Source organism: Mobula birostris, chromosome 16, assembly GCF_030028105.1.
Source record: "Mobula birostris isolate sMobBir1 chromosome 16, sMobBir1.hap1, whole genome shotgun sequence".
NCBI lineage: Eukaryota > Metazoa > Chordata > Chondrichthyes > Myliobatiformes > Myliobatidae > Mobula > Mobula birostris.
Genome location: NC_092385.1, coordinates 78,335,840 through 78,362,837, shown reverse-complemented (window position 1 = coordinate 78,362,837; position 26,998 = coordinate 78,335,840). Strand labels below are relative to the sequence as shown.

Sequence of the window (26,998 nt, the reverse complement as noted above, 5' to 3'; positions counted from 1 at the left end):
TACTGAGTTTCTGTACCGGGATTCCCAGCACCTACAGTCTCTCATTCTTTCCACTCCTGAAGAATGGTCTCAGCCCGAAACATCGACTGTTTATTCATTTCCATAGATGCTGCCTGGCCAGAGTTCCTCCAGCATTTTGTGTGCGTTGCTCCGGCGTCTTTACAATCTCTCAGGTCTCCATTATTCCGTTATTCAGTGCAGTTTTAGGATGAACCGTTAAGATAGTATTTGACTTGTGAGTGAAATAGCACGATATGCTCAGATTAGAATCAACTGATCTTTAATTCCGTCTGATTTTAGTTTAAATCGGAGAGATATATTAAAGGCTTGAATGAAGCTCTGAGGCCGCAAAAATGAAAACGCGCCTCTCTCTTCACGCCCAGCTCTCGGTTTCTTGTCTATTCCGTTTGTCTCATCTTTCGGTACACTATTGTCATTACACAGTCTTATTTTTTTTCTCATTTTCTATCATTTGCCCTTTATGCTTAATTTCAAGATTGCTTATCGTCATTCTTCAGTGCGGGAGAGTAAAGGACAGCAAAATGGTTGTTGCTCCAGATCCGATGCAGCAACAAAACACAATAAGCATTAAAAATACTGTAATAAAACCACAACAAATATAAGTACGTAAGATTGGCTCATGGACTAATTACGTGTACCGAAAGTAACGGTTGGCACAGGAGTACCCATACATAGGGTGACTGACAGGAAATGATTAAGTGGTGGGGGCCGGGGGTAGATCAATGGCTGGAGGTGTTAATCAGCCACAGCTTGGGGGAATTAACTATCACTGAGGCCAGTGGTCCTGTCGAGGGTGCTCAGCAGCCTCTTCCCTGACCAACAGTCTATGAGCGGCGTGGGTGGGATCCTTTATTATGTTACTGGTCTTTTCCCAGCATCTTTCTGTATATGTCCTTGATGGCTGGTAGGCTGATACCCGTGATGATTTGGGCAGTTTATCTACCCGCTGTAGAGGAGAAATACAGTTACGTCCTACATCTCACAATATCTGTCCCATTGAGTGTAATTTACATCGAATGTTTGGTTAGGGCGGCCAATCGCTACTTTATTCATAGGAATTCTCGACAATCTATTAGGTCAGCGTTCAGCATTGAGGACAGTTCTTGTAGTTTAGCAGTGCGGGTTGTATTTTGCTAACAGATCCCAATCGACCACGCCTCCCGAAGTGTGTAGTTTAGCAACAGGATAAACAGTTGAGGAAAGCTATCAACGTAAGCTCGACGCCGGCTCTCGGGAAACCGAGTCGCAGATAAAGAAGCCTTAACCAGCCACCATGGCTGGGGCTATCACTGGATCTTGGGTAAGAAACTCGGGTTTGGAACTTCATAAAGCAACGATTCAATTCTGCATAAGAAATCATTGCTCGGCACTCATCTAAACAATGATCCTCTCCCTTCTCTCAAGTTTCCGACTGGATACCATGGACATGCTCGCAGTAAATCGAGAAATGATATATTTCAAGAATACAGACTGCAGGCCAAACCTCACCCTCCCGAAAAACTATTAAAGCGACTTGGGGTGAGTGTAAACATTTCGTGTTGAAGATATTTACCCACTAGATCCCACCACTGAATTGGAAATAGGGATTGTACCATCCCATTGGCTTCTAGTTTATGAATGTTCAGACTATTCTGCTGCCCAAGTTGCACCGTACCTCGTTCACCCATCAGGGCTGTCTGGTAAGGAACAATCCAGCTTTCAAATCTCTTCACAGCCTCATCCCTTTCTATCTTCATAGCTTCCTGCAGCCCTGTATCACCCCACCATATCTGCATTCCACCGATCCTGGTCTCTATTGTCTACCACTTTAAAACAAATTCACTTCTAGCTGCTGAGGTATAAACTCTGAAATTTATGCCCTATGTCGCAACCAGGGGTCGTTTTTTAAAAAGGTGCTTTTGTCAGTGTTAGGATGTGGACTGTTTTCTTTTCTTGGTGTCACCTCCAGCATATGCTTCCTCCTTGGATTGTTCACCTTTTATGCTCGATTGTTTGTCTTTTCGCCAGATCTGGTTTTTCATGTTGTTTTGCAGCTGTCTCATTTGGGATCATGGGGATTGCTAAATTAAGCTCTTTGTATTTAACACTTCTCTTTAATTAGCACATTTTTTTCAGAGTTTGGCATTCCTACAAGCTCCAGGGAGTCATGCCAACCCCTGCTTGTTCTGTCATTGTGGTTCCTTGTTGAGTGAAACTCAGACCAAGTTCTTCAGTGTATCAGGAGTGACTTCAGTGTGTCAAGATTCTGTAGTTTGCCTGAACTCTTGTTAATCAGTTTTTTTCGTGTTAATTTCTGTGATAAGTTTTTAATTTTATCTTAATTGCTGAAGTTTCTGAGAGTTTGCTGGTGATCCCCATTATCAGTCTATCTATCTGTCTATTTATCTATCTATTCTATACAGCATGCTTGCCTTTAGACAATAGACAATAGGTGCAGGAGTAGGCCATTTGGCCCTTCGAGCCAGCACCACCATTCACTGTGATCATGGCTGATCATCCACAATCAGTATCCAGTTCCTGCCTTATCCCCATAACCTTTGATTCCACTATCTTTAAGAGCTCTATCCATCTCTTTCTTGAAAGCATCCAGAGACTTGGCCTCCACAGCCTTCTGGGGCAGAGCATTCCATATATCCACCACTCTCTGGGTGAAAAAGTTTTTCCTCAACTCCGTTCTAAATGGCCTATCCCTTATTCTTAAACTGTGACCTCTGGTTCTGGACTCACCCATCAGTGGGAACATGCTTCCTGCCTCCAGCGTGTCCAATCCCTTAATAATCTTATATGTTTCAATAAGATCCCCTCTCAGCCTTCTAAATTCCAGTATATACAAGCCCAGTTGCTCCAATCTTTCAACATATGACAGTCCCGCCATCCCGGGAATTAACCTTATGAACCTACGCCGCACTCCCTCAATAGCAAGAATGTCCTTCCTCAAATTTAGAGACCAAAACTGCACACAATACTCCAGGTGTGGTCTCACCAGGGCCCTGTACAGCTGCAGAAGAACCTCTTTGCTCCTATACTCAACTTCCCTTGTTATGAAGGCCAGCATGCCATTAGCTTTCTTCACTGCCTGCTGTACCTGCATGCTTGCTTTCAGTGACTGATGTACAAGAACACCTAGATCTCATTGTGCTTCCACTTTTCCTAACTTGACTCCATTTCGATAATAATCTGCCTTCCCATTCTTACCACCAAAGTGGATAGCCTCACATTTATCCACATTAAACTGCATCTGCCATGCATCTGCCCACTCACCCAGCCTGTCCAAATCACCCTGCATTCTCATAACATCCTCCTCACATTTCACACTGCCACCCAGCTTTGTGTCATCGGCAAATTTTGCTAATGTTACATTTAATTCCCTCATCTAAATCATTAATATATATTGTAAACCGCTGCAGTTCCAGCACTGAACCCTGCGGTACCCCACTGGTCACTGCCCGCTATTCTGAAAGGGACTCATTAATCGCTACTCTTTGTTTTCTGTCAGCCAGCCAATTTTCAATCCATGCCAGTACTCTGCCCCCAATACCATGTGCCCTAATTTTGCCCACTAATCTCCTATGTGGGACTTTATCAAAGGCTTTCTGAAAGTCCAGGTACACTACATCCATTGGCTCTCCCTTGTCCATTTTCATAGTTACATCCTCAAAAAATTCCAGAAGGTTAGTCAAGCACGATTTCCCCTTCGTAAATCCATGCTGACTCGGAGTGATCCTGTTACTACTATCCAGATGTGTCGTAATTTCATCTTTTATAATTGACTCCAGCATCTTTCCCACCACCGACATCAGGCCTATAATTCCCTGTTTTCTCTCTTCCTCCCTTCTTGAAGAGAGGGAAAACATTAGCCACCCTCCAATTCACAGGAACTGATCCTGAATCTATAGAACATTGGAAAATGATGACCAATGCGTCCACGATTTCTAAAGCCACTTCCTTAAGTATCCTGGAATGCAGACCATCAGGTCCCGGGGACCTATCAGCCTTCAGACCCAACAGTCTATCCAACACCATTTCCTGCCTAATATAAATTTCCTTCAGTTCATCCATTACCCTAGGTCCTTTGGCCACTATTACATCTGGGAGATTGTTTGTGTCTTCCCTAGTGAAGACAGATCCAAAGTACCTGTTCAACTCGTCTGCTATTTCCTTGTTCCCCATAATATATTCAGCCGCTTCTGTCTTCAAAGGCCCAGTTTTGCTCTTAACTATTTTTTTCCTTTTCACATACCTAAAGAAGCTTTTACTATCCTCCTTTATATTCTTGGCTAGTTTACCTCATTTTTTCTCCGTGTATTGCCTTTTTAGTTACCTTCTGTTGCTCTTTAAAAAGTTTCCCAATCCTCTGGCTTCCCACTCGTCTTTGCTATGTTATACTTCTTCTCTTTTATTTTTATACTGTCCATTACTTCCCTTGTTGGCCACGGCCTCCCCTTATACCCCTTAGGATCTTTCTTCCTCTTCGGAGCGAACTGATCCTGCGCCTTCCGCATTATTCGCAGAAACACTTGCCATTGCTGTTCCACTGTCATCCCCGCTAGCCCAGGCGTTGATTTCATGAGTCAGAAAGTTGTGTCGCAGCTTTCATTTCTGGTCACCCAGGTATAGGAAGAAAATGGAGGTTTTGAAGAGGATGCAGCACAGTTTTACCAGGATGCTGCCTGAATTAGTGGCCATGTGTTATAAGGAGAGGTTGACAGACTGAGAACTCCACTGGTTGAAGCACTTCCACTGTCACCGAACTATCTGAAATCTCGCAACCCAAATGGAGACATGGTCTAAAGCCACAAACTAATGGCACCTTTGGCCTCTTGATCTCTTTTAGTTGGTTGCCGACATTGCACACAGCAACAAAATGAACACTGCTGGAAGAACTCATATAGCTGAGTAGCCTCTGTGGTATAGAGTAGATAGCTGGTATCTTTCCTTTCCAGGGCCAAAATGCCTAGTATTAGAAAGCATGCATTTAAGGTGAAAGGTGGTAAATTCAAAGGAGGCACATTTTGTTTTACACAGAGGGCTGTGGGTGCCTGAATATGCTGCCAGAGCTGATAATATGGATAAATATGATAGAGGCATTTAAAGGGCTCTTTGCTAGGCACATAAATGTGCAGAGAATGGAAGAATATGGACATTGTGTAGGCAGAAGGGATTAATTTAGTTAGGCATTTAATTATGTGTTTAAATACAGTAGTTTGCCACAACACCATGGACATATGGGTTTGTTCCTGTGCTATGTTATAATGAGGGTAATAGTAACATATAGTCTCCCACCTTAGTGTGAATTGCAATGCTGTTTCAAAGAAAAATGTTTAAGTAGAGGAGAGATTTTATGTTTTCATTTGAGGAATCGAGGGTTAAGGAAAACTGCACAGTGGAGGAGTTAGACCAACACAGAAAAGCTACTGGGGGTGGTTGATATATGGAATGCATTGTCAAAGTCAAAGTCAAGTTTATTGTCATATGCACCAGTGTAATGAAAAACTTACTTGCCAGAAGAGATGGTGGAATCAGATACAATTACCAAATTTAAGAAGCATTTAGACAAACACTTATATAAATAAGAATTAGGTGGATGTGGTCTTATGCAGGCAAATGGAATTAGTGTAGATGGACAAAAAAAAAGATCAACATGGATGTGGTCATCTAAGGGCCAATTTCTCTGCTGTGAGATTATATACCTCTCAGAGTGTTTTTTGCAGAAACAATTTAAAACTAATTTCACTGCCATTCTCTGGCATTAGAGTCTCATCCAGCTCCTGGTGTCAATGTATTGTCTGCACTAATATGATTTTGGCTTTGACCCCCTTCCTTTCCAGTCCTGATGAAGGGTCTCAGCCTGAAACGACAACTGTTTATTTGCTTTCATAGATAATGCCTGACCTGCTGAGTTCCTCCAGCGTTTTGTGTGTGTTGCTCTGAATTTCCAGTATTGGCAAAATCTCTTCTGTTTATGCTCTAATACTCAGCTTTTGGAGTAACTTCTCACGTGGTTGATGTCATATGTTGTTCAATTAATATTACATAAGACTTTTTATTTTATAATGATGAAATTGCTATATTTAATTAAAATTGTCATTCTTAATCGCTCTTCTTGGTCTGAAAATGAGTGTAAAATTAAGCAACTAAATTTCCAAGCAGAGGAATTTCATTTTATGAAATTCTTTGATAAAGGTAAATGGTACAAACCCGTAGCGATAAAAATAAAAAAAAATAAATGGAAAAAGGAAGGTTTTGAACTTGTATCTAGAGCTTAACATAGAAACATAGAAAACCTACAGCACAATACAGGCCCTTCGGCCCACAAAGCTGTGCCGAACATGTCCTTACCTTAGAAATTCCGTAGGGATACCCATAGCCCTTTATTTTTCTAAGCTCCATGTACCTATCCAGGAGCCTCTTAAAAGACCCTATTGTATCCACCTCCACCATCGTCGCTGGCAGCCCGTTCCACAAACTCACCACTCTCTGCATGAAAAACTTACCCCCGAAATCTCCTCTGTACCTACTTCTAAGCACCTTAAAACTATGCCCTCTTGTGATAGCCATTTCAGCCCTGGGAAAAAGCCTCTGACCATCCACATGATCAATGCCTCTCATTATCTTGTACACCTCTATCAGGTCACCTCTCATCCTCTGTCGCTCCAAGGAGAAGAAGCTGAGTTCACTCAACCTATTCTCATAAGGCATGATCCCCAATCCAGGCAACATCCTTGTAAATCTCCTCTGCACCCTTCCTATGGTTTCCACGTCCTTCCTATAGTGAGGCAACCAGAATTGAGCACAGTACTCCAAGTGGGGTCTGACCAGGGTCCTACATAGCTGTAACATTACCTCTTCGATCTTAAACTCAATCCCACGGTTGAGGAAGGCCAATGCACCGTATGCCTTCTTAACCACAGAATCAACCTGCGCAGCAGCTTTGAGTGTCCTATGGACTTGGACCCCAAGATCCCTCTGATCCTCCACACTGCCAAGAGTCTTACCATTAATACTATATTCTGTCATCATATTTGACCTACCAAAATAAACCACCTCACACTTATCTGGGTTGAACTCCATCTGTCACTTCTCAGCCCAGTTTTGCATCCTATCGATGTCCTGCTGTAACCTCTGACAGCCCTCCACACTATCCACAACATCCCTAACCATTGTGTCACCAGCAGACTTACTAACCCGTCACTCCACTTCCTCATCCAGGTCATTTATCCTTACTTTCACAATGAGTTTTGCAAGGGGTACCTTATCAAATGCCTTGCTGAAATCCATATACACTACATCTACTGCTCAACCTTCATCAATGTGTTTAGTCACATCCTCAAAAAATGCAATCAGGCTTGTAAGGCACAACCTGCCATGCTGACTATTACTAATCATATTATGCCTCTCCAAACGTTCATAAATCCTGCCTATCAGGGTTTTTTCCATCAACTTACCAACCACTGAAGTAAGCCTCACTGGTCTAATAATTTGCTGGCTATCTCTACTCCTTTTCTTGAATAAGGGAACAACATCTGCAGCCCTCCAATCCTCAGGAACCTCTCCCGTCCCCACTGATGATGCAAAGGTCATTGCCAGAGGCTCAGCAATCTCCTCCCTTGCCTCCCACAGTAGCCTGGGGTTCATCTCGTCCAGTCCCAATTACTTAGCCAACTTAATGCTTTCCAAAAGCTCTAGCACATCCTCTTTCTTAATATCTATATGTTCAAGCTTTTTAGTCCACTGTAAGTCATCCCTGCAATTGCCAAGATCCTTTTCCATAGTGAATACTGAAGCAAAGTACTCATTAAGTACCTCTGCTATCTCCTCTGGTTCCATACACACTTTTCCACTGTCACACTTGATTGGTCCTATTCTCTCATGTCTTATCCTCTTGCTCTTCATGTACTTGTAGAATGTCTTGGGGTTTTCCTTAATTCTGCTCACCGAGGCCTTTTTATGGCCCCTTCTGGCTCTCTTAATTTCATTCTTCAGCTCCTTCCTGCTAGCCTTCTAATCTTCTAGGTTCCTATCATTACCTAGTTTTTGAACCTTTCGTAAGCTCTTCTTTTCTTCTTGACTAGATTTACAACAGCCTTTGTACACCACGGTTCCTGTACCCTACCATCCTTTCCCTGTCTCATTGAAACGTACCTATGCAGAACCCCATGCAAATATCCCATGAACATTTGCCACATTTCTTCCGTACATTTCCCTGGGAGCATCTATTCCCAATTTATGCTTCCAAGTTCCTGCCTGATAGCCTTATATTTCCCCCTACTTCAATTAAACACTTTCCTAACTTGTCTGTTCCTAACCCTTTCCAATGCTGTGATAAAGGAGATAGAATGCTCTCCCACTGAGAGATCTGATACCTGACCAGGTTCATTTCCCAATACTAGATCAAGTACAGCCTCTCCTCTTGTAGGTTTATCTACGTATTGTGTCAAGACACCTTCTTGAACACATAAAACAAACTCTACCCCATCTAAGCCCCTCACTCTAGGGAGATGTCAGTCAATATTTGGGAAATTAAAATCTCCCACCACAACAACCCTGTTATTATTACACCTTTAGAGAATCTGTCTCCCTATTTGTTTCTCAAGATCCTTGTTACTATTGAGAGGTCTATAAAAAACACCCAGTAGAGTTATTGATTCCTTCCTGTTCATATCTTCCACCCATAGAGACTCCGTAGACGATCCTTCCATGACTTCTTCCTTTTCTGCAACCATGACATTATCTCTGATCAGCAGTGTCACGCCCCCACCTCTTTTGCCTCTCTCTCTGTCCTTTATGAAACATCTAAAGCCTGGCTCTTGAAGTAACTATTCCTGCCCCTGAGCCATCCAAATCTCTGTAATGGCCACATCATCATAGCTCCAAGTACTGATCCACGCTTTAAGCTAATCTGCTTTGTTCATAATACTCCTTGCATTAAAATAGGCACATCTCTCCCGAGATTACTACCTTTGAGGTCTTGCTTCTCAACTTCCTTCCTAACTCCCTGTAGTCTGTTTTCAGAACCTCCTCCCTTTCCCTACCTATGTCATTGGTACCATTATGTACCATGACCTCTGGCTGTTCTCCTTCCCACTTCAGGATATCGTGGACGCAATCAGAAACATCCTGGACCCTGGCAGCTGGGAGGCAAACTACCATCGTGTTTCTTTCCTGCATCCACAGAATCACCTGTCTGACCCCATAACTATATAGATCACTGCTGCCATCCTCTTCCTTTCCCTACCCCTCTGAGCCACAGGGCCAGACTCTGTGCCAGAGGCACGGCCACTGTTGCTTCCCCCAGGTAGGCTGTCCCCCCAAACAGTACTCAAACAGGAGTACTTATTGTTAAGGGGGACAGTCACAGGGGTACTCTCTAGTATCTGACCCTTGCCCTTCCTTCTCCTGACTGGTACCCACTTATCTGTCTCCCGAGGCCCCGGTGTGACTACTTGTCTATAGCTCCTCTCTATCACCTCCTCACTTTCCCTGACCAGACAAAGATCATCGAGCTGCATCTCCAGTTCCCTAACGCGGTTCCTGAGGAGCTGCAGCTCGACACACCTGAGGAGACATGGCCGTTTGGGAGGCTGGGAGTGTCCTGGACATCCCACATCTGACACCGAGCACGGAACACTGGCCTCACACACGTATTTCCTGTCTGTATTCTACACAGGCAACCTACCTCACCTCGACATGTTAACACGGAAACCCCGTTGAGCCAAAGCCTTTCTACTCTGGCTCCTTCTACTCTGATACCCACTCTACAAAGCTGTCTCCTTTTAAACTCTACTCGTTGTTCTAACTGGTTGATGTCCACGCGCTTGCATAGTCGTGCCGCGATCAAACTGCTGAAGAAATAAGATTAGCAGATTATAATTTCAAACATCACATGCTGGAAAATATAAATTTCAGAAATTGTCAGGAATTTATCATATTGTATAGTAGATTAAAAATCTTTGATTTAACAGACTAAGTAAATGTTTTTAATGTATTGAGGAGTTTTGAAACGTTGATTAATCTAAAACAAGAATAATTTGAAGAAACTTTTCAGGTAAACTATATGCAAAGCATCAGTACTCATCAGTAAAACAATCTGTAAAATAAGAGGGTTTAGTCGCTTAAGAGCCGTAGCACCAATTCATTTCTCTTGTTTTGTGGGGCCTTTTTTTTCTAACTATCCATGGATTAATAAACTGTGTGGTTGTTACTCACATTGACTGGTTAGTTAAGTTTAGCAATGACTTCACGTGGAAGTATTTGTTGCTACCTCTAAAGACTGGTCTTTACAACCCACTGTATTATAAATTGTACTTATTGTAAATTATACTAGTGCCACAAATTAGCCATGTTAGTAGAATTGAAACTCACCTAGTCCCATCACTGCATGCCCCCCCAAACAAGAAGCCCCCAATATTGTTACAAATAAATGAACAATAATCAACAAAGGCCTCATTTTAATCACTTTGATTAAATGGAACAATTCTAAAAATCAGTTTGCAGGAGCGGGAGGGAAAACAAATGGGTGTTGGGTGGAAGAATGTTATGGAGAGCTCTACTTCCACATGAATTTCGTAAGAACAAAGAAGTTAAACATTTTTAATGGTGGACTGATCCCTGATGAAGAAGCCTGAGAAATGACTGAGGAATGAGGGAAGAGCTTGCATTCTACGTCTTCCAGTGAGTGAGTAGGAATACTGTATTTGTGACTCAACCAGGAATGGATCTCTCTCTAGTGTTCAGTCTGATTTGGGAGCCCATTGTTACAATTTGGAGCAATATTCCGGTTCTACAGTATGTGTGGAGTCGGTGGCCACCTCTTCTTCAGCCTGCCCTAGAAGGTGAAAGTCTGGAATTTCATTGTTAGATCAGCCTCATACAAACTCGTCTCCCTCTGGCAAAAGGCACCGAAGTATTCAGGCTCTCATTACCAGACTATGTAACAGTTTCTTCCCCCAAGTCATCAGACTCCTCAATACCCAGAGCCTGGACTGACACCAACCTACTGCCCTCTACTGTGCCTATTGTCTTGTTTATTATTTATTGTGATGCCTGCACTGTTTTGTGCACTTTAAGCAGTTCTGGGTAGGTCTATTGTAGTTTTCTGTTGTTTTACGTAGTTCAGTGTAGTTTTTGTATTGTTCATGTAGCACCATGGTCCTGAAAAACGTTGTTTCATTTTTACTGTGTACTGTACCACCAGTTATGGTTGAAATGACAAGAAAAAGTGACTTGACTTGACTTGACCTTCCAGGCTGTAGGTGCTGTAATCTGGAGCAGAAAACGCATGAGGAGCTCAGTGGGTTGAGCAGCAACTGTGGGTAGGGGGTAGGGTGGGGTGGATGGAAAGAAGTTGTCTACATGTCTGGACAAAAGTGCACATCAGTACGATTCATTTCTCTCCACAGAGGCTGCTCAACTATATGAGTTCTTCCAGCAGTGTTCATTTTGTTGCTGTGTGCAATGTCGGCAACCAGCCAAAAGAGATCAGGAGGCCAAAGGTGCCATTAGTTTGTGGGCTTAGAGTACATCTCAGTTTGGGTTGTGAGATTTCAGATAGTTGGGTGACAGTGGAAGTGCTTCAACCAGTGGAGTTCTACAAGGAAGACAGTTTTCCTTGTGCGTTAGAAAGTTTAATGTGGCATAACTCAAAAGAGCCACTTAGGCTCTCTTGGTCTCAGTACTCCAGAAATGATCCTCATGGTTTCCCATAAATACTAGTGTGGCAGTTCCTGAATTAGGATAAAGAGCTGTTGAATAAGCCAGCCGAATGAGGTCATGCCTACTGTGTTGGTTCTCCTGACTCAGGTGACTCTCCATCTGTTTCCATATTACATTCTCTCTCTTTGACCATAGGTCTAGTTTTCTTGTGAAATTTTTCCTCAAAGACAGAGAGATTCTCCCCAAAGGCAGACCAGGAATCTCCTTTTATCATTCTCTCTGAAACAGTCTTCACGATATAAAGAATAGTTGATCACATATTTCTTAAAGCGGTACCACCTGAATTTTCTATATGTCACGTGTCAGCTTCTACATACATCAAGGCTGGTAAGAGAGGGTGAAACTTGACTGTGTCAGGTAAACTGAAGGCTGAATGGAGACAGAGACAGAAAAAAATATAACCTTTAGAACTTATCCATTTGCCCTGTGTCAAGAGAAACGGGAGCTACTGCAAACATTGCAATCTTTTCCTGAATTGCTATGACTGTTACAGCTACTGTGGCACAGACAGGGTAAATATTCATTGTCTTTTTCCTATATTAGGGATTCAAAAACAAGAAATAGATAAAAGGGTCAGCGAGGATGTGATTGGATGACGAGCCTGCTTCTGTGCTGTGCAGTAATGAGTCCATGCTTTGATGAATTCAAAATGGAATTGAATATGTAAATATAGTCTTCTGGAGATTTTGCATCTAAGCACCTACATAAAGACCATAATGAAAATTAAATAGACTGGAAAATTAATACTTGAAATCTCCATCAGAATTTTCTCTCCACTAAATCTGTTTTCCAAGTGTTAAATGACCAATTCTTTGCAGGAATTGCCAACTGTTTACAACCAATGAAGGATCTGTTAAATATTCACTGAAATGTGAAATGTGAATATCAGCTATGACAATAGGAGCCATGTACTGTTCGGCCTAATACATAGCTTTCCTTGAGAAATTTGCCACACGATCTTTGTATCCAGTGATTATTGAAAAATTTACTTTCCCCTGAAATGTCACAGTTCATCAGGAGGTATTCAAAGTCCAGCATAAACACTACATTTTCTTGGTGAATTATGCTTTCTTGCCATCAATAATGAATTATTTATTTTTCATAAATATCTATTAGATTTACATATTTTAAATTTGCAATGGGCAATCCTTAACTTTATCTTCTCTGATATAACCTAGTATGGCTGGGCCACTTAGGATAGTAAGTGACTAGGATGATCACAAGACATAGGAGGAGAATTAGGCTATTCAGCTCATGGGGACTGCTCCCTCTATATATAACCATTCTCCAACTATCTACCAGTAACCTTTGATGTCCTTACTAAACAAAAACCTATCCACCTCCATATTTAATATACTCAATGACTTGGCCTCCACAACCATCTGTGGAAGAAAATTCCACTGATTCACACCCTCTTTCTAAAGAAATTCCTCCTCATCTCTGTTTTAAAGGAAGGTCCTGCTATTCTGAGGCTGTGCCCTCTGGTCCTGGATTCAACCACTGTCGGAAACTTCCTCTCCATTTCCAATCTATCTACGCCCTTCAATATTTGATAAATTTCAATGAGGCCCCCCCCACCCCCACTTTTCACCAATTCTTCTAAACTCCAGTGAGTACAGGTCCTGAGCAATCAATGTTCATCATATATTAACCCATTCATTTCTGGGATCATTCTCATAAAATTCCTCTTGACCCTCTCCAATGTCACCACTTCCTTCCTTAGATATGGACCCAAGACTACTCACAATACTCCAAATTCATGCCTTATAAAACCTCAGTATTACATCCCTGCTTTTAAATTCTAGTCCTGTGAAAGTGATTGCTAAAATTGCATTTGCCTTCCTTACAACTGACTCAGCCTACAAGTTAACCTTTAGGGAATCCTGTACCAGGACTACAAGTTCCTTTGCACCCCTGATTTCTCCCCATTTAGAAAATTATTCTTTCTACCAGACTGCATGACCATACACTTCCCTATGCTGTATTCCATCTGTCACTTCTTTGTCCATTTTCCTAATCTGTCCAAATCCCTCTGCAGTCTCCCTACTTCCTCACCACTACCTGCCCTCTATGTAACATTGTATCATCTATAGTCATCTGTCATCCAGATCATTAACATATAACATGAAAACCGGCAAACACAACACCGATCCCACCAGGGCAGTGGCAGTGAACATGAAAAGACTTCCTTTATTCCTATTCTTTACCTTCTGTATCTCATACAATCTTCTGTCCATGCTAACGTCTTTCCTGTAATACTATTGACTGACTCATGTGCCCCATCTTATCAAAGACCTTCTTAAAATCCAAGTAAACAACATCCACTGACTCTCCTTTGTCTATCATGCCTGTATTTCTCAAAGATTTTAACAGATTTGTCAGACAAGATTTCCCCTTAAGTAAACCATGCTGACTTTGGCCTATTTTAAGGTCAAGTACCCCTAAACCACATCCTTAGCAAATGGATTCTATCAACCTGTCAACTTGAATTCAGGCCTTATAATTTCCTGTCTTTTGCCTACTTCCCTTCTGAAAAAGCATTGAAGGGAGCTGCTGTATATTTGTGGTGAGTGCACAGCAGGGAACAATGCCTTCTGCTCGGCTACCATTCAGGCCAGCTTGCTTTTTAAACTCAGGTATCCAGTGGAGTGTTATATGTTTTTCCTTGTACATTAAAGCAATCTGTGGTCCAGACTTCGATCAACAAAGATAAATGCTTATTTTCTAGGAAAGTCCTTCGAAGCACAACTTTTCCAAACATGATAGTCAGCTGGTATTTTACGATGGTGCCACGTATATGGAGAATGTAAGTAATAAAGCTGTACAAAATGCAGAGACTCCAGTACTTCCAATTCTCAGACTAGTTAGTAATAAGTCAATCATTTTGAGAAGGTGAGTGAGAGTATATGCTAAGGGAAAGAAGAAAAAAGGAATGAATTAAGTAGAAGTAAATTGTGAAACTATCCATGAAATGTACTTATAGAATCTAATCGCTTCTTATTTTCAGGGAATCATGGGAGTCATAGTTAGTTTGACATAATAACTGGATCTTGCTGGAAAAGTGTGTAAATGAGTGAATAAGGAGTGTGTTATGAATTCTCATTGATCTGCCATTTTAAAATGAGCTAGATGTGTCTACTAAACTTGCCACGTTAGGTTGAGATACATGACAGCATGTGGCTTTGTCTGAGAATACCAAACAACCTCTCGGGCTCAGAATGGATCCATGTATCTCATTAAGCACTAAAAGATTTTTTTAAATGATTCATTCTCATTTCAGTAAGATCTGTCCCATTTCTCTAATGGTACATGCTGAGTGTGCTAAATCCTTTTCACTCATTGGAAGGATAAGAGAACCAATATTAATGTTCTCGTCAAATCCACTAACCTCTTCACCTCTTCAGTATCAGCTACACTGGGCATGCAACACCATTCCAACCGGGACAGTCTATTCCAATCTGCATGTCCTAGCGACGTGGGTGATAATAGAATACCTGGAGCAAGCCTGCAGGGTCACAAGGAGAAATGCAAAATCTAAGCAGGATTGAACCAGTGAAGCTATAAATAACTCACTGCACCAGTGTGTCCAAAGCATCACTTGATAGCCTTGTCACCAACACATTCCACTGGTTTGCTGATGACTGGAGTACTTGGCAGGGTTCCATACTGGATTTGTCCACTATCTACAAACAGGTTAAGCTTCCATTATGTAATTTATTAACTTAGAGATACAGCACAGCAACAGGATCTTCCTGCCAAATGAGCCAACACTGCCCAGTTACGTCCACGTGACCAATTAACCTGCTAACCTATATACCTTTGGAATGTGGGAGGAAACTGAAGCACCCGGAGGAAACCCACACAGGGTCACAGAATGTACAAACTCCTGACAGTCAGCGGTGGGAGTTGAACCCCAGTTGCTGGGTCTGTAATAGCATTACACTAACTACTACGCTACTGTGTCATCCGATGTAGTTGTAGATTCACTAGTACTGCTTAACTAAATGAATGGCCAAATCGAGATGAACACTTTCAGCACTGGACCTGGATTATTTTAGATGTTGTTCCAGATCCATGGTGCACACAAAACTGCTTGCTGCCCCCACCTCAGATGCTCTGGCCACCTATCTGTTTGGCTAATTTCTGCATACAACCCACTGATTAAACAAGTCAAACCTGTTCCAAGGGAGATAAAGACCTGGCCAGAGGGAGCAACCTCAGCATTGTGGGGCTCATGGACTGGAACGTGTTCAGAGAGGCGGCTACCTGTGACCGTCACATTAATGTCAATGAATATGTGAGATCTGTGACTGGCTACATGGAGGGCATCACCATTGTTCAACATATCTATGTGAGGGCAAATTGGAAGCCATGGCTGACAGAAGAGGCCCAAGCATGCCGGAGACGTCAAGATGCTGCCTTCAGATCAGGGAATAAGACAGCTCTCAGGTCAACAAGATCTGTGCTTTCCCACACAATGAGGAAGGCAGATTGGGATTATTCATGGAATATAAAGCCATTTCTGTGACACCAGAAACATATGGCAGGACATTCAGACCATAATAAACTAAAAGTCCACCCTGCACAGCAATAATAGTGACGCCTCTCTTCCTTATAGACCAAATGTCTTTTACACTCAGTTTGATGCAGGGAACAATGTGCCGGTGAAGAAGGCCCCCTTCCCCCTGAGAAGCAGGCATTCTGTCTGGATGCAGCTGATTGAGGAAGAACCTGGCCAGGATCAATCTGCATGGCTTGATAAAATACCAGTGGAGTGCTGAGGGACTGCACAGCCCAATTAACAGAGGTCTTAACAGGTATCTTTAACCTCTTTCTGGAATAGCCCACTATCCCTGCAGGCTTCAAGGAGGCCACATTGGTCTGGTGCCCAAGAGAGCAACAGTAACCTAACTCAATGACTGCCGTCCAGTGGCAATAATGAAGTGCTTCGAATGGCTGGTTATGGATCACATTAAATCCCACTTTCCTGCTACATTGGACCCTTTGCAGTTCCCTTGTCCCTCAAATTGGTCCAGTGATGATGCCATGACCTCTGCTCTCCAGTCCTGGTAAATGGTACTCGTATGCCAGGATGCTGTTTATCAACTTCAGCTCAGCATTTAATACGATCAGCTCCTCTGAAGTTGGTGGGTAAACTGTTCCCTTTGGGTCCCAACTCCCTTCTCTGTAACTTGAACTCGGACTTCTTGACAGAAAAGCCATAGTCAGTCCATGTTGGCAAAAACATCTATAGCTTCTTCACACTGAGCACTGGTGTGTTCCCCCCCCCCCCCCCCCCGGGGCTGCACGCTCAACTCGCTGAGAACCGGTGTCCCCCCGGGGCTGCAGGCTCAGCCCGCTGACCACCGGTATCCCCCCCCCGGGGCTGCAGGCTCAGCCCGCTGACCACCGGTATCCCCCCCCGGGGCTGCAGGCTCAGCCCGCTGACCACCGGTGTCCCCCCGGGGCTGCACGCTCAGCCCGCTGACCACCGGTGTCCCCCCGGGGCTGCACGCTCAGCCCGCTGACCACCGGTGTCCCCCCGGGGCTGCACGCTCAGCCCGCTGACCACCGGTGTCCCCCCGGGGCTGCACGCTCAGCCCGCTGACCACCGGTGTCCCCCCGGGGCTGCAGGCTCAGCCCGCTGACCACCGGTGTCCCCCCCCCCGGGGCTGCACGCTCAGCCCGCTGACCACCGGTGTCCCCCCGGGGCCGCAGGCTCAGCCCGCTGACCACCGGTGTCCCCCCGGGGCTGCAGGCTCAGCCCGCTGACCACCGGTGTCCCCCCGGGGCTGCAGGCTCAGCCCGCTGACCACCGGTGTCCCCCCGGGGCTGCACGCTCAGCCCGCTGACCACCGGTGTCCCCCCGGGGCTGCACGCTCAGCCCGCTGCAGGCTCAGCCCGCTGACCACCGGTGTCCCCCCGGGGCTGCAGGCTCAGCCCGCTGACCACCGGTGTCCCCCCGGGGCTGCAGGCTCAGCCTGCTGCTGATGCATGACTGCACTGCTAGATCCAATTCAAACCGAATCATTAAGTTTGCTGATGTCACAACAGTGGTTGGTTCACCAACAATGACAACGAGACGGTGTAGGGCCGCTGGTAGAATGGTGCAGGCACAACAGTTTGAGTCTCAATGTGGACAAGACTAATGAGATGATTGTGATAATTGAAGGCTGACCACTCCTCACTGCACATTAATGTCTCCACCATGAAGAGAGTTAGGAGCACCATGTCTGGAAGTGCATATAATGGACAATCTCACCTAGTGCCTCAGCACCACCTCTTTGGTCAAGAAAGCAAGGCAGCGTCTCCATTTCCTGCGGAGACTGAGGCAAGCGAGGCTTCTCCCCACCCCAGCCCATTCTAAACAATTTTTACAGGAGAACCATCATCTGGTACAGGAATTGTAAGGCACCTGACTGCAAATCCCTACCATGGATTGCAAGGATGGACAAGAGGATCACTGGGGTCTCTCTTCCAGTCATCAGAGATATCCATCCGGAGCATGCATATGCAGGGCCCTCCCACCCACCCAACAATCTCATAAGGCCCCTACCATCAGGCAAGAGGAGCCATAGCATTGGGACAAGGACTGTTGGGATGGCAAACAGCTTCTTGCACCAGTAAGACTACTGAACTCCCTGCCAACACCCAGGTATCACGTATGAAGCGCCAATAGCATTATACTGCCTTTTTTTTAACTGCACCTTATTATTTGTTATTTTATCTGTGGTAATATCACTTTATGTGTGTGTGTGTGTGTGTGTGTGTGTGTGTGTGTGTGTGTGTGTGTGTGTGTGTGTGTGTGTGTGTGTTATATGTACTATGCTGTGCACCTTGGTCCAGAGGAATGTTTTTTTGATAGTATACATGTGTACAGTTGAATGACAAACTGAACTTGAACTAGTGTTTTTACGTTATTATGTAATTGTTTTATACTTCCCTTTTAAGAACATTGAGTGTTTTTCTTACCAAGAATTGCTTTCCTTACCTATGTACTGTATGCTGGGTACATTGGATGTAACAATAAATGGAAGCAGCAATGTTTACATTATAGAATGATAGAACCATAGAACATTACAGCACAGAAAGAGGCCTTTTGGCCCTTCTTGGCTGTGCCGAACCATTTTTCTGCCTCGTCCCACTGACCTGCAGCTGGACCATATCCTTCCATACAGCTCTCATCCATGTACCTGTCCAAGTTTATGCTCAGCATTAAATCTGTACAAGTACTCACACAAATAGGGCTAAAATAGTAGCGGGTTGCAGTTGTTGCCATGGCTATGATATTCAGCATTTTCAGCCTTTTTTTTGATCTCTCATGAAATTTGACTGCCTGATCTGGACCTCAGTTCAAAGAACTGCTGAGCAAAATGCACTGGATGCAGACGGATCCAAGAGCTGGAAGTTCAAAGGCTACTTGGCTAGCAGCTGGGTAGAGCCCTGAGGGAGTGCAGCAATCACAAACTGTGGAGTGAGTTGCTTTTCATGCAACTATCCAGCACAACCCTCTGTTCTCTGTACCCTCCTCTGTCCGATAATCTCCTGACAGAAGCTTAAAGAGGTTAAAAATAAAACTCTATGAGAAAGGGTTCTAAAAATGTTCTCTTCAGTCTCCAAAGGCAATGAAAAACTAATTCTAAGAAATAACAAAAACGGAAAGGTACCTTGCCAGGCTCGTGTCCCCATAGAACTACAGGCTGTCAGTCAACTCATCTCAGTTTTACGAGAAGAGATTGCACAAACCAGGGTTATATAAGCTTTCAAGCTATTAAGGGAACAAGCAGTGTATTTGAAGAAGAAATGATTTCTGTTGACTGAAGTGTCCAAGATAAAAATGATAGCCAATTCTATCAGGGGCGAAGAAAGGGAACAAAAGGTGGTAGAAGTTAAGAAGACAAAGGATTCTGCAGATACTAGAATCCAGAGGAACAGACCATCTGATGGAGAAATTTAGTAGTGCTAGCTACATCTGTAGTGGGGAGAGGAATTGCCAACATATCAATTCAAAATCCTGCAATAATACCTCTACCCCCTCTGGTGCTCCCTAAACCGCTGGGTTCCTCCAGCAGATTGTTTGTTGCTATAGAAATTAAGAACAAATTTCTGCATACATCAGTTAATGGCAGACCAGTTGTTAGAGGTAAATCAAGCTTTGAATAAAAATAGTTCTAAAGGTTTGGTTGATCCAGTTAACAACAAAAGCACAAGACAGTATTGGACTGCCACTGGAGAAAATAAGGAAGAGAAGGTTTGTTCGTTTTTAAATTAAAGATAGTGGTAAGAAGCACTAAGAGGCTGCAGATAAGATATAACACTGAATATGGAACAGGCTCGAAGGACTAAATGGCCTACCACTATGTTTTTATGTTCCAATATATCCAATATAGCAATATCAACTTCCTCCTAAAACCTGGTGTCCAGGCTTAATGAAGACTTGTACCGACTGCACAGACCATCAATATAAAGTGAGTGGGGTTTTGTGAAGCCTTGTCATATAAACCAGATTTTTATAAGCAAAAATAGGAATACATTAATAAAAAATAATAATATGGTATAAATACAAGATAGATTTTGTTACAAGTTGTGTAGTTATTTATAATAATGAAATGTTCATTTCTTTTCTAACTAGTCTTATCCTGGTGATAACTTGGTACACAATGTCTCCGTACACAATATCTCCAGTTAAGCTGCTGGAGGGTCAAGGCAGTTGAATGAAGGAGCCACAGGAGATTAACACCAATCCTCTCTGATGAAGTCTGACATTCAAGGAGTCAATGTCAGATCTATAAAAGTCAGCATAAACTTTAAAAAACGGAATCTCACAGCCAATTTTTGACCTTTTATTATATTCCCACACATGCACAAAAAGCTTGCTATTTCTTCTGAGTTATTAATTTTTCATATTGCCCTTTTTACGTAACCTCAATTTTCTATGTAGTCTTTTGTGTATAAAACAAATAGTACGTTTATCACTTTGAAATATCTCAACACTTCAAATGCAGAATTGTAATATGCTTCAATCTAAGACTGGTTAATTTCAAAGCCTTTGCTTCCTTTAATCATTAATCCAGCTTGGGAAAAAAATGAAGTCTGGCAAGATGAAGAATGCTGGTGCAGATCACAGCCAGAGTCTACAGGTGGAAAATGTTTACAAGCTTGTGCAACAGAATTTGAAGTCATTACAAAATAAGGGTTTTAGTATTGGTGCGTCATGACATCTTCAGCAGCATTAAAGTACAAAGCCAAAGCTGAGTTTTAAGCCCATATTTTGGTTATTGCCTTATTTCTAGATTATTGTACATTTCTTCTGTCCTAAAAATCATGTCTGTTAGTAAATGCACATCTCAGTTCAAATATAGATCCTAAAAATCATTGCCTTGCCAGTCTACATCCATTCTCCTGCAATTTGCTGTCATCTCACCCAGTATGTCCCTGGACCTGGTTTACAAAAAAATTGACCTCTCTGCTCTCAGGGTACAATTATACTGTGTCTACCATTGAAACCAACAGAACTGCTCCCAAATTGTTTGGGCCAAACAATTTCAATTTCAAGTTTATTATTATTCAGCTGCGCACATGTATACAGTTAAACGAAACAGCATTTCTCCGGGACCAAGGTGAAAATCACAGTACATATATTACATACAGCACAGAAAATAATCTTAACACAATAATATTAGCAGATAATAAAAAAAATATTCTGTAGATGCGCAAGATGACATCAAGTGCATATACGACATATAGTAAAATAGACAATAGTGTTGCTGCCACTGGCATTGTCATAAATAGTGAGTACAGGGTGGTATCAGCGTGTTCAGAAGCCTCCCAACCTGGGGGAAGAAGCTGTTACCCAGTCTAACAGTCCTCGTTCTTATCCTGTGGCATCTTCTGCCTGATGGTAGAACATCAACGAGATTGTGGGACGGACAGGAGGGGCACTTGTCAAAGCTGAGGGTCCTGCCAACGTAGCGCTACTGGTGTATGCTCTGGAGGGACGATGTCCTGCATTGGTTCACATTGGCAAAGGCAACATTGAGGGGGAGGTGTATGCCCAAAATGGGGATTGCAACAGGTCCAGGCTGGAATTTGTAAAGAGGGACTCATAATATTGAAGACAATGGTCTGGGATGACAGGTTTCCCTCAGTTAGCTGTGAAATTTGGTCAAAGATATGGTATTTTTCAGAAAAATATCCTCTCAGATTGGAAGATCTGTCTGATATCAATGTCAGGGTTGGGTCAGTCAGAGTGAAGGGTATGAGGAATGTGGGAATAAGTGTTTGAGGTAGATGGATGTCAGGAGAGTAACACCCATCCATCACTACTGCTGCAGGAGTCTAAGTGTGTGATGGAGCCATGGTGAACCACCAGAAAAAATTTCAGCCCTCCTTGGACCAGATGAAAAGATTACATCTGTTCCATTCCATCATTTTCACTTCACTTCCACTGCTGCTTTTCCTAAGGCACGGAAAATATACCCAGTCATGACTAAAACTGAAAGAAGATCCAATTCCTCCATAAACATCAATATTATAAATAGTACCTCCCTGAACCCCACAGCCCCATTCTTGCTCACCTTAAATTTCACAACATCGCTATAAAACTGATAGTTTTCTTCTGTTCTTCGTTGGACAGAGCTGGCAGGCATCAAAGAGTTGGACAATTCTTCACTTTCCAGTTTCTGCTGCGTTCCAAAAAACCCTCATTATAAATTGTGAACTTCAAACATGCTTGCAGCACTGAAGAATTGAACAATGGGGCTATCTCAGCATGTGAAGAGATGTAAGAGCCCAAAGGTTTTCACCCGTTGCGATATTATTGGACTTTCTCCCACATCAGTTGCAAACCTTATGAGCCTGACTTCTCCAGCATGAATCTCATACTATTCCTCCTCGAGGTGTCATTGAGGCTGACTGAAAAATTATGCTGTTGTTTTTACATCAGTGAAAATCACTTTGATGAAACACCCTTCAAATTCTGGCACAGTAATGAAATATTTTTTTTATTGTGCTGCTTTGTAGAATGCAGGTTTTGGCTCTGCCCCAAATGTTCCATTACCATCACTAACTCTTGTACAGTTTTGAGTACAATATCTGAACAACAGATCCAGCTAGTGTCAAACAAATGCACAAAGTTTAAATATACAGTACTTGCAGCATTAAATTCTTCAACCCCAGCCAAAACTTGGAGAATATCAGTGAAAGGCTTCAATCTGTCATACGTGCTTTTGTCACTCTGGGAAAGTTGTAAACTGTATAGGGTTATTTAAATGGTTACTATACTCTTAGCTGAAGACTTTAAATCCTAACAGTTTTCTTTCCCTTTTCTGTAGAACAAGGGGAAATATCGAACAAAAAGTGCTCTTGGAGGAAGCAGCGAATTTAAGAAAGATTTAATTTCCTGGATCCCAACTCAGTCTGAGGGTCAACAGGAGTGGCCAATAATATCCACATATCAAGCAGATTTCTGGCATCACAGAAACCCACAGTCGACAGCGGTGATGATTCCTCAGCTGCTGGTCCCTCGTGTTCGACAGCTGATTACAGTCACCAACCCTAGGGTGGAGACAATGCAAACAACATACCGTCAGTTCTACAGCCACTGCCAGCCAAATCCTAACGTACATACAAACATTTACACTGGGATAGTGCAGAGAATGCCCATGGAAAAGGAGGCAACATTTGTCTATGTGAATCCGAGACCAAAGCTGGCAAATGGTAGATCAAGACCAAGATCCTCACTATCAGAGTGCTTCACTGTTGCTGACTGCCTTTCATGGAATGTCCCACAAAAATGTGGAACAAGTGACTGAAAAATCCATGGGAGGGGTGCAGCAAGTTAATGCAAGAACAAAACCAACAGTGACCGCAGGGTTTTTAACAGATACAAAACACTTCATTTGAGAAAATCAGAAGATGCTGGAAATCTGAGTAACACACACAAAATGCTGGAGGAACTCAGCAGGCCAGGCGGCATCTATGGAAAAGAGTACAGTCGACGTTTCGGCCCAAAACATCGACTGTACTCTTTTCCTAGATGCTGCCCGGCCTTCTGATTTCCTCCAATGTTTTGTGTGTGTTACTTAATTCTCCTTTAATGTTTTACTTTATAAGTGAGTGGAATATTTCCATGACCACCTGGATGTGAGAAATAAATTACAGGTAGTACTGAACAAGTGCTTACTTCATTTATAATGATTCAACAACATTGGGTACTTTTATTATTTGGCTGTGGTTTACCCTAATTTAACACTGATCAACCATCAGACAAAGGGAGTCCATAACGTGGCAGTTGTGGGCAGTAAATAGTTACAGGTACACTAAAGGAGTTATTTGCAATTATGCGGTGATTTTAAAGATATCCCAAGTGCCATATAGAAAGTGTAATCAGAGAGTTAATGAATGAAATGCTCTAGAGGAAGCTCCCACAAACAGCAATGGGATAATAACCAGGTAAGCCTCTTCAATAATGTTGATTGAGGGATAAATATTACCAAGACCACCAGTGATGATGACCCTGCTGTTCTTTGAAATAGCACCAAGAAATCACTGACATCTGCCTGAAAGGGCAAATGATTTATCATTTCTCCTGACATCACAGTGTTCTCAGGCCCAGCATGAAAATGCCAGCTGGATCTTTGTGCTCAGGAGGGGAATGATCTGTGTTTGAGATTCATGATGCTGCTTGGGGAGAGCAGGATATGACTGTACATCTGGCTCTGTTATACTTGAACTGCTCTTGTTTGCCTGCACAGGGTGCATTACAGAAATGGGTTACATGTAGACCCTAATCAAAATTTATATTGGACATTTTCAGACTCATAAGTTTTAGAGAAATTGTAAGCCAGTTGCTTTTGCTTTCCTTGTAGGTAGCAGAAGTATGTGTGTCAATAAGTAGCAGGTGAAATTACTTTTTTTTTAAGAAACTATTATTAACACAAGTGTGATTAGTGAGTTTGAGAGCAGCCACTTAAGTTGAAATATTTAAAGAAGCAGACATCCCACCTCTCCCAGAGGTTCCAGGAGTCTCCCGCATATTGATAGTGGCTCCCTGACGCCTGGAAATTATATACAATATCCCGGAAATCAATTTTTTTGAGAGGGAGAGCGAGCATCCTGACTGGTCTCTCTTCGTGCTAAGAGTGGTCCCCAACCACCAGGCCATGAGGAAATGATATAATTTGGTGATATGAAACGATATGAGTCAGCTGCACCTTTCTTCATTCCCTGTCACGCCCGCTGTTGAACTTGAACGCACGCGAGGTCATTACCCACGCATCATCCATGTCAGTGCAGGAAGATCAACTCCTCGAGCTTGCAAATGACGGCGGGCTGAAAAGTATGTTCAACATAACATCTCTGCCGGCATTCTGGATCAAAGTCAAGGCTGAATATCCTGAGATAGCCACAGAAGCACTGAAAACGTTGCTTCCATTTCCAACATATCTCTGCAATGAATGCAACGAAAACTAAATTGTGGAATAGACTGGACACAAGGAACCCCCTCTGAGTATCGCTGTCTCCCATCACCCCTCGATGGGACCGTCTTGTTGCAGGAAAACAAGCCCAGGGCTCCCACTGATTCAGCGATATTGGTGTGTTGCAATGATTTCATATGTTTATATGAGGAAAATATGCGCTGTGTGTTTAATAACCAAACGTTACTTAAAATGTTATGATGCTATTGACTTATAATTGACTTATCATTATATTCACGGGAGGAAAATATGCCCTGTGTGTTTAATATTAAATTCATTAGGTAAACCTTTTTAGAAATGAAATTGAGTGTATTAGCCACTTATAATTGACTTATAGTTGACCTATCACCTATATTCTGGTCGTGATTAACACCCCCGCCCCCGGTCGGCCAGTCCGCAAGAATATTGTCAATATTAAACTGGTCCGCGGTGCGAAAAAGGTTGGGGACCCCTGCTAAGTAGACCTATCAGTTCTCTCTGTGGGCGGGCTTTACAGTCGACCTCAAAAATAATGACAGTGTTGCTCGCTACTCTGTTTGCAACAGTGACTTTTCTATTGCCCATGATGGGTTAAAATGTAAAAGACATGAGTTTAACGGGTGTCATTCGTTCATTAGCATAACTAACGTTATTTAAACTAGCCGGCTAGCTACTAAGGAACTACACTATTGATGTCCTATGTGATGAGGCCAAACTCCCTGTAGACTTGCTTAAAGTTGTTATAGAATAAACATGATGATATAATATAAGTACATATTTTAATGTCACATTTGCTGCATATACCCAACTTGGTTTACAGATTAGACAAAATCACTAAACAAAATATTAAATACATCCTTGGAGGTCGACCAGGGCGGGGGGGAGGGGGGAGTTGGTGATATGGAGTTGTGGGGGGCAGGGAGTTGGTGATATGGAGTTGTGGGGGGCGGGGGTGCTACCTCCCTGAAATGAGTTTTTGCAGGGTGGGATGTCTGAAGAAGGATTAATCAAATTAATTGAGAAAATGCTGGGATAGGGATCTTTGAGTTGATCAATGCTGTTTCCCATTTGTCTTCAGAGCGTTCCTCTTTAAGACTGGTTTGTTCATATGAAACTCACCTATTATGATGGTCTCTAATATGGCACTCAGTACATAGTGACTGATTATTGTCAATAATGTATCACTGAATGTAAAATTTAATTATATCGTCTTTCTCAGGTGTAAGGAAAGCAAAACAGTTTGTAAACTGAACAGATAGTGCTGTAGTTACTGAATGATCGGTGTAGATCAGTGTTTTGCACGGCAATATCTTTTGAGAGACAAATTATACTGAGAGAGATAAACTAGATTACTGTGCACTAAACACGTACAACTTAGAGGCCACTCTATCGATCTGTCTAGGCAGCAACCTTTCATCAGTGTGAGATAAACTACCACACATTCAGAAATAACTGCCTGTGAGTATCAGGTCCCCGTGTCTATCGGAGTCTTTGTAGAAGAATGACTGTGGCATCCCTTTGCTTTCACTAAAGATTTTTGTTTGTAGGTAGAATGGAAGAGTTAATCTGGTGATGAAATGAGGTAACTGATGTGTTCACATGTGGTTACATTTGCAAATTGGAAACAACCTTTACAATCTGTGAATAGAAATCTGCAAGCAGAGGAGTAGAACCTTTTGCCCTGTCGACTTTGAATTCAGATTTCTCTTTATCCTGTCAGTGCAGAAATTATTTTGTTTGTTCTCTTATAAATTTCACACTGATGAGTAGCACATGAATAATAACATCTGCACCATTGACTGAGCTCC

General features: G+C 42.7%; 1 protein-coding gene across 4 annotated transcripts; it reads left to right on the top strand.

Annotated features, from left to right (window-relative positions):
• Positions 1-1,231: 1,231 nt before the first annotated feature.
• LOC140211255 (ciliary microtubule inner protein 7-like) lies at positions 1,232-23,709 on the top strand. 4 transcript variants are annotated; one of them, XM_072280926.1, is made up of 5 exons: positions 1,232-1,321; positions 1,426-1,539; positions 14,462-14,539; positions 20,124-20,201; positions 23,067-23,709. In XM_072280926.1, the coding sequence occupies exons 1-5, from the start codon at positions 1,295-1,297 to the stop codon at positions 23,544-23,546; spliced, it is 777 nt and encodes a 258-aa protein (XP_072137027.1). In that variant the 5' UTR covers positions 1,232-1,294; the 3' UTR covers positions 23,547-23,709. The 4 variants fall into 4 exon arrangements, with proteins under 4 accessions (XP_072137027.1, XP_072137029.1, XP_072137031.1 ...); XM_072280928.1 differs by lacking the exon at positions 20,124-20,201; XM_072280927.1 differs by lacking the exons at positions 1,232-1,321; positions 1,426-1,539 and adding an exon at positions 1,562-1,700.
• The last annotated feature ends 3,289 nt before the right edge of the window (positions 23,710-26,998 follow it).